General features: G+C 46.3%; 1 protein-coding gene across 1 annotated transcript; it reads right to left on the bottom strand.

Annotated features, from left to right (window-relative positions):
* Positions 1-2,731: 2,731 nt before the first annotated feature.
* LOC147880152 (GEM-like protein 1) lies at positions 2,732-14,154 on the bottom strand. Its single transcript, XM_087371326.1, has 4 exons — positions 13,435-14,154; positions 13,205-13,306; positions 11,993-12,267; positions 2,732-2,983 (listed from the first exon to the last, which is right to left on the bottom strand). Exons 1-4 carry the CDS (start codon positions 13,805-13,807, stop codon positions 2,804-2,806), a joined length of 930 nt encoding a protein of 309 aa, XP_087227452.1. The 5' UTR covers positions 13,808-14,154; the 3' UTR covers positions 2,732-2,803.
* Positions 14,155-18,926: the final 4,772 nt, after the last annotated feature.

Here is an 18,926-nt window from a genome sequence, read left to right as displayed (position 1 = left end):
CTATGCTTCCCAAGGATCTACGAGGAGAATGTTTTTTGGAGCAGCTACTGTGCCTACATATTAAGGGACTCCATGAAATACTGGTCTATGGGAAGAGATGAGGGCCATCATGCTATGAGAGTCCAGCAGCAGTTCCTCAGCGAGTTGGAACAACTCATAGTAACCAATTATATAATCCCCATACAAAACACATGAAGTTGGGAACAATGATAGATCTCAAGTGGCTCCTCACGGCCAACGCTTACTTCCCCGATCAAAGTGCTTCCTTTCTTGCGCAACATGCTTCAGTAAATACAGGGCATAAGTTCTTGTCTAGTTAGAGGGAATCAATCAAATGGAAGGGTGAAGCCAATTCACAAAACCGACCTACGTTGTACTGGTTCCATCCACAGGATGTAGAAAAAGATTTTTGGCTCTTGCCTATGAAAGTTACAGAATATGGCGACAAACTCAGGTCTTGTCCTTAGGTAGTGTTAGCTTAAAGTGAGCTGTTGTGGCGAGAGCCTAGTGAGTCGTTGGACCTCGCCAAGGTCCTACGTCCAAGCGGTATGAGTAATGCTTCCCAGTGCACACGGTGGCACTTGCACTGCGAGGGGCAGCACATCGTCGTTGGCTGTAGTTTCACGCTATGTAGAGGTGATTGGAGGTAAGCTAGTAGAAGGTAGGAGAGCAGTTGCAAGGAGTTGGAGGTTCGCTCAGTGTGTCAGCTCCTCGTGGTGTGTTGACTGTGTGCAAGAGAGTAGAGGAGATACTAAGAGCCACAAGACTAAGCCACAACCAAGCTAAAAGGAGAAATATAAAAGCTTGTTTATCCCTAGATGAATAAACTATGCCCTTATCATAGGGATCCCATTAATTTCCCTATCAATAAAACCATATGGGATACAATATAATCATAGCAATTTCCCCATATCCCTTATACAACAATAAGGCATTACTAAGGATGTGGTGGTCACAAGTTACCAACGACTACATGGTCCAATATCACCCATCCACATCATCGTATTAGTCATGCTTATACCAAGGGATATGTTGGTAATAACTACCAACAATTTCTTGTAAAGTGATTGCTTCTTCTGCAAGGTATGAGCCTCTACCCTCAATGTAGAGGAATCAAGAAGAGGAATCAAGAAAGAGTATAATACCATTGAAAATACTCATATGGTAAGGATGTTAATACCAAGCAATATATAAACATAAAAGTGTAACTATATGTGAATTTCACCCCCAAGTCCTTATATAGTATAGCCATTAAGGGTCCCCGAGGGAATAGGAGTGTGTGTGTGTGTGCATGCATGCGTGCATGTGTGCATACGTGTGTGCATTTGTTTTTTCCACCGATCGCACTCCCACAAGTGCGACACACAATCCAAGTGAGGGTAGGGGTCCGCCCATCAGAATGGATTGGGTCGGACTACTACCCTAGCTAAAGTTAAATCCATTATATGGAACAAAGATGCTTTTCTCATTAAGTTCATATCCATTACCATTAGGATAAGTGCAAATGGGCCTTATAACTGCCCATCAAGTAAAATGACGAAACGTATATATGGATTCGTCAAGCTTTACAAAAGTAGGATATACAAAATCAAAGGCATACATTAAAAAGTTCAAGGATACTATTTTTTTCGAAAAACAAAGAGTGCATATAAATATAACATAGTGAACATGCATAACACTAACATGCTTGTATATAAGTAGAATTCATTTCTACATCACCAAATATACACAAATAATATCCATCACATATGTAGATATACAAATGCAGTATCAAATTGCAATTATTTTTTCTCAAAAATAAGAGGGGACCTAAATATGACATAGTTAAGATGCATGACAATAACATGCTCGTATATAAGTAGATTTCATTTCTACAGTGCACGAAAGGAGCATTATTACAGTGCAGATACTCCCTCCCATACCGTCACATGTTTTACATGAAAGTTTTGAACAGACTGGATTTTTTGACGAGTAGGAAAGGGGAGCACTTATTCAAACCTAGTTACGCATTCCATTGAGAATTAAAGTTAGGGAGCATAAGAAAACAAGGGTACTTACTCAAACCTAGTTAAGCATTCCAAGGGAAATTAAACTTGAGTCCGATGATATTGAACATTTTGCAATACTTTCATTTATTGGTAAATAAAGTGGAATTTCACCTCTAACGATGTTGCATATGCAATACGTTCACTAATGGGTAGCAATGTGTCCAAGATATATTGGCATGTGTTGAACAAAGTCAATGGCAGATCTGAATTGACGCACAAGTCTTTCATTCCACAGTGTGAATTATGCAAGCAAACTGGCCTATACATGGATGCTTAATGGCAACGTGCTGCTTTAATCAGGAAAAACTCTAAACAGGCGAACCCTCTGTCTTGCAGGTTCCCTCACAAACCCACAAGTAATCAAGATATTTAGCAAACATCTAGCTATAACATAAATCCCCTTGATCAGTTTAAAATACACATCAGGGGGAAAAAATACACTTATCTATAGGTTGTTTCTCTCAATATCCCAGAAGTACCAATGCCAAAACACAGGTTATGAAATTACAAATGACGACGTAAAACAAAATAATTTTTTACAAAGATAATTTGAAACTGAAACTAGAAACTCCAGAACCTGTCTGAAGAAACCATCAGAAACTTTGAAATCCTCTAGCTACACTTCTTGCAGATTTTTCACTGCCATATCATAACTAGCAAATCCCATGAACCAGAATTCGTGGTTATCAACAGTAAGAATTTGAATATACTTCTCAGCAGGGTACTTGGTATTTGAAGAAGGATTCACATCACGTCTAATTCCTTTGTTGTTGTAGCACTTCTTGCAGATTTTTCACTGCCTTATCATAATTAACAAATCCCATGAACCAGAATTCATGATTATCAACAGTAAGAATTTGAATATACTTCTCAGAAGGGTTCTTAGGATTTGAAGAAGGATTCACAGCTTGCAGCTTCTCAAGTGGCACTACAATCTGCAAGATGCAAGAAATCCAAAACTGACATTAACATATCTCTCTCTTTCTCTCTCTCTCTCTCTCTCTCTCTCTCTCTCTCTCTCTCAAAGAACAAGCACCACCACTTGGAAACCAACCTTGGGTGTGGGTGCCCTTTTTTATTGGTCCCACCGGGGTTATGCTTTCATTGTATCTGGTTTTCTTCAGTCTCAGAGACCCTTCGGGAGATTTGAAGACATTTCTATCTTTTTTCTCTCCCCCTCTTCAAGGACATGCTGTTGGGAGAGTCACATCCCCATTTGTAAGTCCCCCATATGAGGAGAGTGTGGGGGAGGTTGACTTACAGTTAGGGCTACTACACAGGCAGCTTATTGGCTGCCATGTGGGTAGAAAATTTTTTTAAAATACAGTCAAGAATGGGCTGCCACATGGCCAGCACACAGGCTGCCATGTGGGCAGCACACCTCAGGACCAACCTAGCAAGGCAGAGTTTCTTTTGAGGCCCATGACAGTACGGTTCTGCGATGTGATTGATTGGGAAACTGCAGGACTGCAGCAACAGTCCAGAGCAGAGAATTATGTGGTACCGCACCTAGGAAAGGTGCCTGATTGGGGGACTGTAGCAACAGTACAGAGCAGAGAATTCTGTAGTATGGCACCTAGTACAGGTATCTACAGGCTGGAGCAAATTCCAGGACAAAAAGGAGCACAGGTGGCGAAGACCTGGGCAAGGAAATGGCCCAATATCAGGTCAACCAGGAGGACAGAAGCTTGGGCCAGGAAAGGCAGGGAAAGGGGCTGCAATGAGCAGTCCCCTTGCAGGGCCTGGGCTGGCTGGTTGGCTCACCAACAGGTCGGCCAGCACAAGACCCATGGAGGGTCCACACAGCCCTAAATCTAGGCTTGTGGGTCGGTTTACAGACCAGCAGCAGGTCGGCCCACTAGGGCTGCTGGGTCGGCCTATTTGGGGGGTTTCCAGCCCCTATAAAAGGGGCCCCTTGGGGCCTCATTCAGGCTTCAGCATCCAGTGAGGCAACACTTCCAAGCAGCAGTTTCAGGCAGCCAAGCAGTAAGATCTGGGCCACATCCATCCAGCCGGGCTGAAGAGCTGCAGACTTAGTTCAGCAAGGAGCTGCACCCTTGGCTGTCTTCAAGGGCACCAAGGAGCAGGGATAAAAGCACGGACTCAAAGGTTACTGGAGCTCGGAGAGGAGCATGCAAGGTAGGGATCTAAAAGTGCTTCAGAGATAGTAGGATAGAGGACCACAATTTGGTGTGACTCTGGACTTTTTTGGTATTGTGTCATTTGGACGGAAATATATTGTTGATTCTATATCTCTCTTGGAGCAATGTCTATTTACTGGCTTGCACAAAGACAACCGCGCCCTCTTCAATAATTTCGATTTTTAGAGAGACTGGGAAGTTGGATGGGACAAATTATCCTATCTGGAAGGTAAAGGTCCGGAGCCATCTTATGGCCAGGAGGCTGTGGAAGATCACGACAAGAGTGGATCCAAAGCCCACAGACGTCAAAGATGCGGAGGGTAATGTTATCCTGTTTGTAGATCCAAATGAGCTCGAACCATGGGAGGACCAGGATGCCCAGGCCCTTGCATTGATCATAGGAACGCCAGTAGATGTGGTGATTCCTCACGTCCAAATGGCAAACGCGTCGGTTTGAGGCATGGGCCACTTTGAAGGATTTATATGAGACAGCTAGATCTTAGCTCTAAGTCATCAGTTGTTCAATATGAACAAGGATAAAGGTGTTAGAAAATACCCAACAGAGGGTACGCACAGCGGAAGACTTATAGTAATGCCCAAGAGCTCACACAGTGTGCGTGTGGGGTGTGTAATCACAAAATTATTTACTTAATGTGCATAAAATAGGTGTGCAGACTCATCAATAGACAATGAACCAGCCAGATAGAGAAACCACCAAAATATATATTTCCGTCCAAAACTATGGACACAATACAAAAGAGATAGATCCAGAGTCCCACCGTGTGGTCCTCTGATCTAACCACAAGGTCCTTCTCCTATCTGCTGGCTATCTCTAGACTCGAGCCCGAGTGCTCCACCTCGAGCGTCTGTAGACTTTCCGTCCAGTGTGTTCTTCTCCACCTTACTGCCTGTGAATCAGCCTAGGTGGGCAGCCCTTGCCAAGCTTTGTCTGCAGCACACAGGTCCCTGTTCCACTGCTCCAACCTGCTTGTGAATGGCTGCTCCAAAAGGTATGATGATCACAACACCTTGCTGCCCTAGAAGACAGCCAAGGTCCCAGCCCTTAGGGAACTCAGTCTGCAGCACTCCTTCAACTCTCCTTTACCTCCAAGATGAGGCCAAAGGGAATGCCTTCAGGCTGCTCCTGTCTACTCCTGCTTTTGCTGAACTGTTGGATATGAAATGAGGCCACAAGCCTCTCCTTTTATAGGCCCTAAGGCCTGCTGAGAAAACTGACCAGCCAGCCCTAAATGGGCCGACTGGCTGATCTGTTTGGGCCGACAAGTCTGCCCCAAAACAGCCCTATAAGGGCTCACAAAACTAGGGCCCTTTGGCCCACACTTCTAGGGCTTTTGGCCCTCCAATCAAGGCAGGGGCCCAGCCTATGTAAGGCATGCCACTGCCCACTGACAGCCCCATTTACTGCTCTACCAGGTCCCATGCAGCCCTGTACACCAGCGCTCCTGACCTGCCATGTCAGTGCCTTTCTGTCCTGCTGGTTCTGCCCTCTGCCAGGCTCTTCTCCAGCGCCGTACAGTTCCATACACTGCTGATGTCAGCACCATGCAGATCCATCCTAGCTCCGGGTACCTTCCATGTTCTTTGATGTGAGGTGCTGCCCATGTGGCAGCCCCCTCTCTTCTTTTCCTCTTGGGCACATCCTGCCCTAGGTCTCCCTCCCCCACGCTCTCCTCATTTGGGGGCTTACATGGGGGGGTGAACTTTCCAACACCCCCTCTCACCGACACATCCAGGCCCAATGCCAACACGTCGATGAAGATGCTCCAGGATCTCCTTGGTCGTAGTCCTCTGGAATTTTTCGGTGTCGAAATCTTTTCCTAGCTTTTCATCTAGTGGCTCTTGCTCCACCAGGTCCGGTTCCGCTTCCACACACCATCCTGGTACACAGGTCCATCTCTGGTAGCACCTCCTGGCACCACCTCCTTCAGTCAGTTCCCGCCTTCAAACTCGAGCAACCCAGGCGTCACGATCTTCCAATCGTCCCCCTCATAATAGAAAATACCCAACAGAGGGTACGCACAACAAAAGACTTATAGTAATGCCCAGGAGCTCACACAGTGTGCGTGTGGGGTGTGTAATCACAAAATTTTTACTTAATGTGCATAAAATAGGTGTGCAGACTCATCAATAGACAATGAACCAGCCAGATAGAGAAACCACCAAAATATATATTTCCGTCCAAAACTATGGACACAATACCAAAGAGAGACATCCAGAGTCCCACCAATGGTATGGTCCTCTGATCTAACCACAAGGTCCTTCTCCTATCTGCTGGCTATCTCTAGACTCAAGCCCGCGTGCTCCACCTCGAGCATCTGTAGACTTTCCGTCCAGTGTGTTCTTCTCCACCTTACTGCCTGTGAATCAGCCTAGGTGGGCAGCCCCTGCCAAGCTTTGTCTGCAGCACACAGGTCCCTGTTCCACTACTCCAACCTGCTTGTGAATGGCTGCTCCAAAAGGTATGATGATCACAACACCTTGCTGCCCTAGAAGACAGCCAAGGTCCCAGCCCTTAGGGAACTCAGTCTGCAGCACTCCTTCAACTCTCCTTTACCTCCAAGATGAGGCCAAAGGGAATGCCTTCAGGCTGCTCCTGTCTACTCCTGCTTTTGCTGAACTGTTGGATATGAAATGAGGCCACAAGCCTCTCCTTTCATAGGCCCTAAGGCCTGCTGAGAAAACTGACCAGCCAGCCCTAAATGGGCCGACTGGCTGGTCTGTTTGGGCCGACAAGTCTGCCCCAAAACAGCCCTATAAGGGCTTACAAAACTAGGGCCCTTTGGCCCACACTTCTAGGGCTTTTGGCCCTCCAATCAAGGCAGGGGCCCAGCCTATATAAGGCATGCCACTGCCCACTGGCAGCCCCATTTGCTGCTCTACCAGGCCCCATGCAGCCCTGTACACTTGCGCTCCTGACCTGACATGTCAGCGCCTTTCTGTCCTGCTGGTTCTGCCCTCTGCCAGGCTCTTCTCCAGCGCCGTACAGTTCTGTACACTGCTGATGTCAGCGCCATGCAGATCCATCCTAGCTCCGGGTACCTTCCATGTTCTTTGATGTGAGGTGCTGCCCACGTGGCAGCCCCCTCTCTTCTTTTCCTCTTGGGCACATCCTGCCCTAGGTCTCCCTCCCCCACGCTCTCCTCATTTGGGGGCTTACAGATGGGGAGGTGACCTTTCCAACAAAAGGAGATACGGTCCATGACCATCTCACTAAGCTGAAGGTGATAAGAGATAAGCTGGCCTCGGATGGTCAGCGGGTGGACTCCAGCCAGTTGACCTTGTTGGTTCTTGGGATGCTCCCACGGTGTTTCAAGAACTTCGTTACAACTTTGACAACAGGAGAGAAGAACAGACCTCTGACTTTAAAAGAACTGGGTTGGGTCCCTTATTGCTACAAGAGAAGGCTCAAGAGCAGCTCTATGACAAAGGTGATGACAAAGCATGCTAGCCAAAGATAAGGTTGGCAAGGGGAAGGGCAAGCCAAGTGGTGGCAAGCCCAAGCAGGATGACTCTGAGGACAATGAGGACACTTCAGAAAAAAATAAAAAGAGGATGCACAAGAAGTGTTTCTGTTCAATGTTGTGATCAGCAGGCCATTTGGTGGAGGATTCCAGAAAGAAGGAAGGCAAATCAGAAGAACAAGAAGGGGTCCAGTTCAAAATCAGGCGAGTAAAATACTGTCAATGTGGTACAAAGTGGAGAATATACCTACAAAGTGGAGAATCATTCTTGGTAACATCTTTAAGTGTTGCTGAGATCAGATATGCAGACCAAAAGTCACGGTGAAGGTGTCTGATATTAGACAAGAATACAAAAACTTTTGTGAAGGTCAAGGGCTTTCAGAGTCAGACAGATGATGTGGTTCAAAAGGAGGCATTACAGGATTACAGAGGGTAGTGGGATGTGCCTCTATGAGGTGCATGGTTTGCTTTCAAAGCAAGCACACAGGCAGGACGACGTTCTAGTACGTACTTTATGTAATAGATTTGAGCCTTGATAGCATGTAACGGGAATCTGGTCTTCATGTCTCAAGAAATACAACGATTGGAAGAAATGTGCCTTCCTGGAAGGCAGAAGGGAAAGTGTGGATGCTCCTTCAAATCTCAGATTGCTGGAAGCTGATCATGGACGAGGTGTACTAAAGCAAGAAAGTACTTGCTTGAGAGCTCAATGGGAGCTCATGGTCCAAGTTATCTGGAGTTATTCTTGGGATATCATTTCTCGAGATGGTTCTTTTGTTGCAAACCTTGCCAGACAGAGGACGGTTTGAAACAAACCCTGAGAGCATGGTACCAGGATCCAGTTGTTCACTCATTATGAGAGGAGGACAGATGGAAGCTGGTAGCATAAGGATTAATAGAGTTGGGATATCATTTCTCGAGATGGTTCTTTTGTTGCAAACCTTGCCACACAGAGAACGGTTTGAAACAAACCCTGAGAGCATGGTACCTAGAAGACTCCAGTTGTGCAGGCCCGGACTTGGAGCAAGAGCCACTGGTTGAAAAGCTAGAAATCGGCATTGACATCGACATTGACATCGAACTATTTCAGAGCGCTAGGACCTGGGAACTACTGGAGCATCTTCATCAACGGGTGTGGATCGGGCCAAGATGTATCGGACGTTGGGGGAGAGACCTGGGAGGAAACAGGGGGTAGCTTATTGGCTGCCATGTGGGTAGCAAAAGGGAAAAGAATGAAGAGGGGGCGGCCACATGGGCAGCGGACAGGCTGCCATGTGGGCAGCACACCTCAGGACCTACCTAGCAAGGTGGAGTCTCTTTGGAGGCCTATGACAGTACAGATCTGCCAAAGTGATTGATTGGAGGACTGCAGCAGCAGTACGGAGCAGAGAATTCTGTGGTACGGGCCAATGACAGGTGTCTACAGGCTGGAGCAGGTTCCATGACAAAAGGCACACAGGTGGCAGGCTATTTGGAGAAGACCAGCGCAAGGAAATGGCCCTGGATCAGGTCGGTCAGGAGGACAGAAGCTTGGGCCAGGAAAGGCAGGCAAAGGGGCTGCAATGGGCAGTCCCCTTGCCCTTAAATAGGGCCTGGGCTGGCTGGTTGGCTGACCAACCAGGTCGGCCAGCACACAGACCCATGGAGGGTCCCCACAGCCCCAAATCTAAGCTTGTGGGTCGGTTTACAGACCAGCAGTAGATCAGCCCACTAGCGCTGCTGCATCGGACTATTTCGGGGGGTTCCAGCCCCTATAAAAGGGCCAGGTTTGGAGCAGAAGAGCAGCAACATCTGGGCCACACTCCTGGGGATCCAGTGAGGCTGAAGAGCTGCAGACTTGACTGTCTTCAGGGTAGCGAGGAGCAGGGATCAAAGCATGGACGCAATTCTACTGAAGCTCAGAAAGGAGCACACAGGGTAGGAATCTAAACGTGTTACAGAACTAAGTAGGACAGCATCCTTTGGTAAGGACAGATGCCCACGATTTGGTGGGACTCTGTGGACTCTATTTTGTATTGTGTCCTTTGGACGGAAATATATTGTTGGTTCCATCTCTCTCCTGGAGCATTTGTCTATTTACTAGCTTGCACATGTTTGATGAGCACACAAAGTAAAGAAGTTTGTGATTCCACCCCCAACCCACTGTGTGAGCTCCTGGGCTATTCTATCAGTCTTCCGCTGCATGTATACCCTCTGTTGTCATTTTTAACACATGCACCAGCACATCTTATAGCATTAACATAGTTATTTTGATAGAGCTCCTCTCTGAGCTTATGTAGACTCTCCATCCAGTGATCTCTCCATCTTACTGCCGGGGTAGTCAGCCTCCGTGTGCTGAGCTAAGTCAGCCCCAATTCACCTCCCGGTTATAGGCCCAATTGGTACTGCTCTGCTGCTCCTTCCAGCTCCCTGAAGTGGTGCTCCAGATGATGCCAAAATGAGGCCGCAAAGGCCTCCTTATATAGGGCTGAAAGCCCCCTTGGCCAACCTGGTAGGGCCAACCCATCCAGTCCTTCTAGCCGACCCAGGTACTTGCACATTTCGCCCAGCCTGGCGACGTAGCAGGCTGCCACTGGCCCAGGCTCTACCAGCCCAAACCCAACCTGCAACCAGGCCTATATGGCCCCAAAACTGCCACGAATCGGGGAGCCTCCATCCTGCTAGTGATCCACACCTGCCAGACCTTCTCCCCACCCAAAGCCCTTGCAAACTGCTCCGTAGACCCTGCTGCAGGTGTCCGTAACAGTGCTGACATCAGCACTGATATGGATTCCCTGCAGAGTGTGAACAAGTTCTTTAACTATAAAGACCTGTTGAGGAGTAGGGGGGGGAGGCTTGCAAGCTGTGGACAGCCACGTCGCAAAGTCACCTCAGATCTGCCCTTCATGGTGGCTTCCAACTGACAGATACTCTCCTCTTTGCTGCCCACATGGCAGCCTGTTTTCTAGAAGCCCATGTGGCAGCCCCAAAACCCTCCATGTGTAGTTCTGCCCCTTCCATCTATGGACAGCCACATGGCAAAGTCACCTCAGATCTGCCCTCCATGGTGCCTTTCTTTTTCTCTATGGTCCACCCCCCCCGATGCACTCCTCTTTTGGGGGCTCACAAATGGGGAGGGGAGGTGACCTCTACTAATCAAACTGGACTCCACAGAAGGCAATGTGCATGGTGGCTTCCAACTGCCAAGTACTCTCCTCTCTTTGCTGCCCACATAGCAGCCTGTTTTCTGCCAAATGTGGCAGCCCCAAAACCCTCTCTTTTTCCCTGCGGTCCACCCCCCCGATGCGCTCCTCATTTGGGGGCTCACAAATGGAGAGGGGAGGTGACCTCTACTAATCAAAGTGGACTTCACAGAAGGCAATGTGTATTCTAGCTGCGCTCAGGGTTGCAGACAGACTAGGTCTTGGTGGTGCAAGAAAAGTTTCCCTTCTAGTTGTGAATGATAGTTGCAGATTCCCCTGAACGTTGGTGGGGCTGTATGGAGACTTGGTCCATGGGGTGACACATGGGTATCCCTCATGCTACCGTGTGTACCATGCCACCTCCATTTATTGTCTTATTTTTCAAACAAAGATGTAGGTACCTTATAATAACTCAAAGCTGTTTTATGCACTCCTTGGGAACTGCCTTGTGCCCTCCCTGATCGGATGTATGGACTTTCTTTTTCTGTCCCATAGACCTGCTGGTCTCCAGTGGAAAAATTAGACTTTTCTTTCTTTCTGCACTACGGAGCTAAAGGGAAGACTCAACCATGACAAAGACTAGCACCAAACAAGAAGGCTAATCAAAAGTAGTCCACACTCTCTTTATTCAAGCTAGTCTGTCGTTTCAGTCTGCCTTGAATGAGCATTTCCAAGCAACACGGTTAAAAAAAGATGGCTGATATGGTGACGCGCCACTAAAGAAGGTGGCACCACACGTTAGGAACCATAGGTACCTAATGTCCGGACAAGTTCTTCAATTAATTGAGCATGTCCACTAATATAGCAGAAACAGATATCCAGGTGAATCCAGGAACATGCCCCAAACTCACCCCCTAGACCTGGCGTCTCAGATAAAGTACAGGAAGACTTTCAAATACATCTACTATACCACCTTTCATAGAGTTCTGCTGTATTCCAAGTTGAGTAGAAAAAATCAACAGGGACTAAACTCACAAATCTCCTAATTCTACGTCTGTGGGTGCAAGGAATCTAAAACCCAATATTTCAAGAATAAAATTCTAGCCAAGACATTTGAGAATGCACACAAGTCAATCCTGGTTGCAAGTCGGAGATATATCTTATTCAGCTATATTTGATCCAAACATGAAATATCATACCTTGTAGAAACTCCAAGCTGTCTGTCCAGGACTAGGTTGGTAAGAAAGAGGCCGATCACTAGAGAATGCAATCTTCTTTGTCGAAATATAGAGAGTGCCAGCAACAGGTCCAGATGACGTGGAAAGGTAACAAGCATAGGACTTGAGCAACTTTTCATCTGGAAGAGTCTCAAATGTTTGTTTGAAAATCTTCTCAAACCCTCCTTCTGTCAGCAGCTTTGTCCCCTGACTTATTTTCCCCCAAGCTGTGTCTGCCATGTTTGGCCCCGTTTTCACTACAAAACAAATCAATAAGCAATTGACTGCAGAGCTTCACATACAAAATGCATGTAAAGCAACCCCGAGCTGTATTGCCATGTTTGGTGCCATCTTCACTACACTTGTGCCGTACAAAATAATAAAAATAGCAGACTTCGCTGTGCAAAATATGAAAAAATGTTAGCAAATGCTTGGAAGACATGCTGTCAAAATATAGGATTCCTAGCAGATTTTCCTGTGAAAATTTATCGTGCAACCAAATAGCCAATTTTGCTTTAACGAAAGACAAAGCATAACAACATGATATGATGCTTTTAAACAAACCATAGCTTTCACAGTGATGTCTGTTTGAAAAACCACCCCTTCGAAGCAACCTAAATTTTCAATACCACCAGCCTGAAAATATGTAGCTTCAGCTCTCTTCACACAAAGCTTAGTCGATCTTTAATGGACTAACAGTACATGAGGCCAAAAGACTGTTGAAGAGCCAGCGAATACTTTGTTTGCTAAAGGGGTGATCACATCGTTTGCAGGCTTTGCCTTCCATTTGATTGGACCATATAACTTGCTACTCAACCAACCATATGACTTACTACCTCTTGACAGCATGCAAAAATGCAACAGCTAGAACTTGGAAACCCCCCTCCCCCCTCCTTTTTTAAAAACAAGAAAAAAAACGTGTTGGGTGCCGCAAATACTGCAGCCATCAATTTAGAAAGAGACAGAGTGCAGGAATATCAGAAGACGATGGCACTCACAAGCTCCACTTGCTAGTTAACAACCAACCAGGCTGAACAAGCCCTTATACAAGGGACAAAACAACTGTGACTTTGTTTTCCTCGTGTCTGGTGGTTTCCTATCCAGTATCACGCAAAGAAGACATGGCACAAGAAATAAATGGCACAATATTGAGCATCCAACAGAACAGAAACCATCATAAGGGGAAGCTATTACAGTGTTGCCAGATGTTCCCAGCAGCCTCTTCAGCTTTCTTGGAGACCTCCTCAAACTTTTGCCTCCACCTACTCAGATAGTCAGATATAATATCCATAGGGCCTGCACAATGTTCAAAGAGAAGCGGGTTAAAGACCACCTAAGGTACAGACAGTAAACATGGGCAATGATCCACAGCGGACAGCGAGCACGAAAGAAAAATTGAATTCTCTGAATTATGTAGCACTCACTTTTCCCCGTAAAAGATGGAGCAGGGGTAGTCGCAATGTAAGGATTGGCCGTTCCTGTGCCCGGCTGATTCGCCTGCCCAGTGGAACTGGGAGTGGGCTGTTGGCTATACGCCTTTTGCTCGCTTAGCACCTCAGCGTTTCTGTCTAGAATGTTACCAGGAAGGGGCTCCCAGGTCGCTGCCTGCTGGTTATCTGGGTGAGCTTGTGGCTTGGATGGGAAACCCATGGTGTAAGTGCCCCATCTGCCCGTTTCGTAAGCTTGGCCAGCGGGATCCTTAACGCCACTATCCACCCGCGGGTAAACAACCCGCTCTTCAGAGGTGCCGCTCTCCCCTTGCTTCTGCTGTTGTTGCGACGCGGTGTTGGAGCTCATTTTGTGTACTCCCGGGAGGCTTCTTGGAGATCGATTCTCGCAGGCCTACAACTGGAGCACAGAGAGAGCGTCGAAGGCGATCTGCTTGGATGTATTTGCCGCTTGATATCCTCAATCTCTCTTTCAATCTCTGATGTCCTAGCGCAGTGTCTGTAATAGCTGAACCTCAAACCAATCCACAGATGTTATAGTGTTGGAGCGAAGGAACAATCCACATATGAGAGGAGCAACACGCGTCTAAGTCGTGTGCGACACGTAGCACGCGGATGAATCCTCCAGCTGGCCTTCCATGACGGTGACGGTTCCATCCATCATCTTCAGTGTCGGAAGCAGGGCAAGTGCCAAGCGAGTGTGTTCTTCTTGGAGGACATGAGATACAAAGAAGAACGCACTTGTATGTGGACTCTCAAGGTGAAACGATTTCTCTCCCGTGAACAAAATAAGCTTGGCATTTAATCCATCTCACGGAACTCGTGTGAGGTTATTGGACCATCGGAGGATGGAGAGAGCACGCTCTTAGCTCTGAGCTCCTACAAGAACATTCATGGGCTCTCCTTAGAGCCAGATGGCAAGGGCAGAGTGCTTTGGTGCTCCAATTTGCAACCATCAGTGGCGCTCGATTTCCACCTTTTTGTGCAAGACACCACCAAACGCACATTGGGCTCCTCGTGTGCACTAAGCCTAAGGTGGGACTAGTTGGCAAGCACGACCTCCTCATCTATCCATTATTGTGACGAGTCATCCACCACCCTCACATCTGTACAGCAACCTTCGTGGTGCTCCGTTGTTTATGATACCATAATTCCATCAGGGAAATAGTTCAAGATCATTCTCGATGCAATCGAGCCGTTTACAAGCAAAGCATTCACTAGCATTGGGTGGACTTTCTTCTCCAATTCTTATGTTTCTCTTTTGTTATGTGTGGAGACACTGGGTAAACATGGAGCATGAAGAAAATGAACAGACACCTCTGTAAGCTCCTAATGTAAAGCATTGGCTAGACATTCTTCTCATTCTGTCACAATTCTTGTGTTTCTCCTAACGAGGTAAACATGGAGTATGAAGCAAATTGAACAAACACCTCCATCCCGATGTCTTTGCCACGTTGCTTTCAATTGAACATGAATGTGGACAACCCTACTGTTCACTTGACGTCTCGACAAGTCAACAATGTCCGACACGATTCTCGTGTTAGGCCCAAACCATTCTCGGGTGCCACGAAGAAGACATGTATCTATTGCTTGACTATTTCTTCAACCTCATCGAGTATCATCACTAGTCAGACCTCTAGAAAGTCAAGCAAATCTAGCCATCTTTTGGTTGTCGTTTGGTATTATTAGCTGAATAAACATAAAGCATTCATGGGCTCACCTATAAAATGCACTAACGACAGCATTTGGCAATACTGGTATCACATAGCTTCAAGGTCTTAAGCAACAACCCAAAGAAACTCTCTCAAATTGGCACTAAGATAACATATTTGCTTCTCAGAGTCGACCCGAACATGGTGGAGAACCTGAAACTTTTATTTCTATGGCCAAGGCTTCATCTGATTGTGTCTCAACGAACTCAAGATCAAGGGTCAAAGGCCCTTACCGGCGCTCTTGATCGCCCAGCGAATTAGAATGGTGCTAAAGTTCCTACTTTCCCTCCCTTATTACCAATTCCTTCCTATAGTTCATTGCCTATCCCTATGGAAATTAACCCCACACAAAGCTCATAGAATTGATTAATGAGGGGCATCATATCGGTATCTTGAGGCACTTCTGCTTGTTGGCACAAGTCGTAGCATTTAACAAATTCTATGCAACTGGGTGAAAAGTGTGGGCCATCAAAGGCCTGCTTGCAATACCTTACGTGCTGTAATTTCTACACCGAAGTGTCCACCAACGATCTCTGAATGAGCTTCATTGAGCACTTCTACAAACTCATCCTCTCGCACACACCAATGCATGATGCCATCCTTTCCCACAAGATGGCTTTGTACCCTAATCGGTTCTGGAAGTCTATTACGAGGAACCGTTCTAGATAGGTATAACTGATGACTTTACCTTGATTTCCATGACACTCATATTGGCCTAGCTGTGTCCCCATTTACTAGTTTCACCACTAAGGACGTACCCTCCATCTTGGGTCTTCCCAATTTTTCCCAACACTGCTTGGTGATGGCGCTTACTTTGGCCCCTCCATCTAGGACAGCGCTAAGGTTATGATTTTGGTATGAGATTGGGAGTACTGCATTCGTGTCATCATTTTCGAAGTACTATCCCAGCTTATTGATAGGCACCTTTGGAAGCTCTTGAGCCTCTTCTAGAGACTCCGCTATTTTCAGGCCTGGGAATGCAGGTGTCACAATCTTCCAATTCATTCAATCTGATGGGTCTCTACAAAGGGTTGAATTACCTTGTAGTAGTGCCGAAATGGATAAGAATGAGACTAATCCAGCTATATCCCGAGGCTTCATGATAGATTTCCTATCAATAGATGTTGGTTCATCAAAGTCATAACAGGTTATATCCTCCCAATTTCTTAACTATTGTTGCAAGGTGGGGTTTTCCTTAAACATGCGCTACATTAGAGTAGGACCTTCTATAGAAGGGTGTGTTATAGCTTCTTCTGCTACCCTTTTTAGTACTTGTAGGTCTTCACGGTTTGGGAGGCTGCTTATTAATAACTGTGGATGTATTGTGTCAGCTCCCTTGCTAGCCTTGAGCCTTTGCTCAAATTCTACTTGGCACTCATGTACCTAGTTTTGTGCGTCTGGTAGGCGCTATTTTTCAACCTAAGGATTAGGGTATTCTAGACGTCCTCTTGATAATCGTGGTTGTGAAACTTAGATGTACTCTGATTCTTTTCAAATGTAAAGTAATTAGTTCTGTTTACTAAGAGTTTGCCTACTGAATCAAGTGCCTATTATACAAGTGTTGTTGGGACAAACTAAGTTGGTTTCAGGGGACCAGATGTTGTCAGCCTAGTGATATGTTGTAGTAGGTGGTGTGACAGCAGTGGCAATATTAACTCCCTCCACAAATCCTCTGACTCAGGTGCTTCTAGCTGGGCCATTGATTGGTCTTTATCTAGGGGGAGTGCTTCTTGTAAAATATATTGCTGTAAATGTGGAATCAACCATTTGACTGCTTTTTTGTTAGTAATAGCTTGGTCATATGCAAGTTATTATTTAATTGTTCAAAGAGATTGTTCACATATTTTTTGGGGGGGGGGGGTTTGGAAGGGGGAGACGAGAGAGACATTATCTGAAGTTGATTTAAAAGGTCTATTGATTATTAAGACCTGACTAACAGAGCATGACAAGTTGTATTAGAGCTTCTATTGAGATATGTAATTTTGCACTATAAATAGCCATATCATTGCAGAGAAATATGTATACACACTTGGTACACTTATTGTAATCCATTTATTTATAAGAGCTAGAACTAATCTTATATTTACCACTGAGGGTGAGCCTACCCATTGGCTTGGATTGGAGTCCCAACCCATTCCTCCCACTTGGTTTGTGGTGTAATTGACTTACCACCTCGGGAGGAGGCCTTGCCCGAAGATGATGATGTGGCTAAAGTACATGTCTCTTCGTCTAATCCATCTTGGATGATCACTTCATCTTGGCCCTTGCCTATCCTCATTACGTCCTTAGTACTTATGCATGTGGCTTTGGTTTGCTCCCAAGGTTGTGGTGTGCTAGCCTTGTCCAGTTTGGCTTGCCTCCAAAGCTCTTGGTTAAAGGCTTTCAATTGTAGTCTGGTGATGACATTTGAGGATACCAGGTTGCCTTTAACCCTTAGCAAGTTGAAAGGGGCCCTTGGGGTTCGTAGCAGGAGTGGAGGATCATCTCATTGGACAGTCCTTATACGAGTTGTCCACTCCACACCATGAGCACAATGGGGCTGGTGCATTTGAAGTAAGTGCTACTGGCATTGGTTGGTTGTCCTTGTAGAGACAATCCCTAAGGAAGTGTGGTCCTTGGCTCTTAAAGCACATAATTGGCTAGCTGATAGTAGCTGTTTTTTACTTGAATGGGCACTCACTAGCCTTATAGGGTCCTTGACAAGTATAACACTACCTTGGGGGCTTCCTAGATGTGCTATTCATATCCCTAGCCTTTTGCGAGATTGTGGTTGTTTGATCAACCGGTATGTACTAGTCCTTGTGCAACACAAGACTTATGACTCCGACCTAACTGGCCTGAACCTCATATGGAAAGTAAGCCTCTTTTTTAGAGTCATAGTCACAAGGTACTTCCTCTATCGGCACCTAGTTTATCCCAATGATTTGCGAACGCAGAGGCTAAGGACCTAGTACTGAGTGGTAATGGAATGTTTTGGTTCCTATATTGACCTGAATTGTTAAGTGCGGAACCATGTGCTACCATTTAGGCCTGATTGAGTGCATTAGGCGGGGTAGGTAAGGCAAGATGTGGCCTTGGTTGTGATAAGTCAATTGGGGAAACATTTTGGATATCTACATTAGGTAGTGTCATGATTTCCCCAGTGAGCATAGTAGACTGACGGCCTCGCCCTAAGGCGTGGGCACTCCTTATTGGAATGGTCCCCGTTGTAAACCACACACCATACATTATCTCTCCATGGAAACAGATGGGGGTTGCTAAAACCTCTTTTGATGCTCCTGCCTTCCATGCTGACCCAGTTGGTTCAGAAGATTAGTGGCTAGGTCTTCGATCTTCATTCCCTTGGAAGGCACGCTTGTTTCCTTGGCCACTTCTGAGGTAGAAGCCTTCATCGTCTGTGACACATCAGAGGAAGCTGAGGATTTATTCATTTGAGCTTCCTCCATCATTTTATCACCTGGGCATAACGCCATCTTGCTGCATAACTCAATCAACGTGGGATTCATGGCAAGCAAGTGGTCATGAAGCTTAGGATCCCATAGCCCAATGAGGAAGCATGACAGAAGCTCCACATTGCTCATCCTCTCATGGGGATCACATCGCAAATATAGATGTTTAATCCTGGTGATATAGTCTCTTAAGGTCTCCTCCCACTAACCCTGCTATGAAAGATTTATGCAAGGACATGTCTCCGTATACAATTCACTAACCCCAAGTTGGATAGCTCACCCATCTCTCTGTATACGCTTCTCTAGC

This window comes from Dipteris shenzhenensis, chromosome 32 (genome assembly GCF_047967505.1).
Source record: "Dipteris shenzhenensis isolate YYH24624 ecotype China chromosome 32, Dip_SZ_1.0, whole genome shotgun sequence".
NCBI lineage: Eukaryota > Viridiplantae > Streptophyta > Polypodiopsida > Gleicheniales > Dipteridaceae > Dipteris > Dipteris shenzhenensis.
The sequence above is the reverse complement of the archived record's forward strand: the minus strand, read 5'-3'. Positions and strand labels throughout refer to the sequence as shown.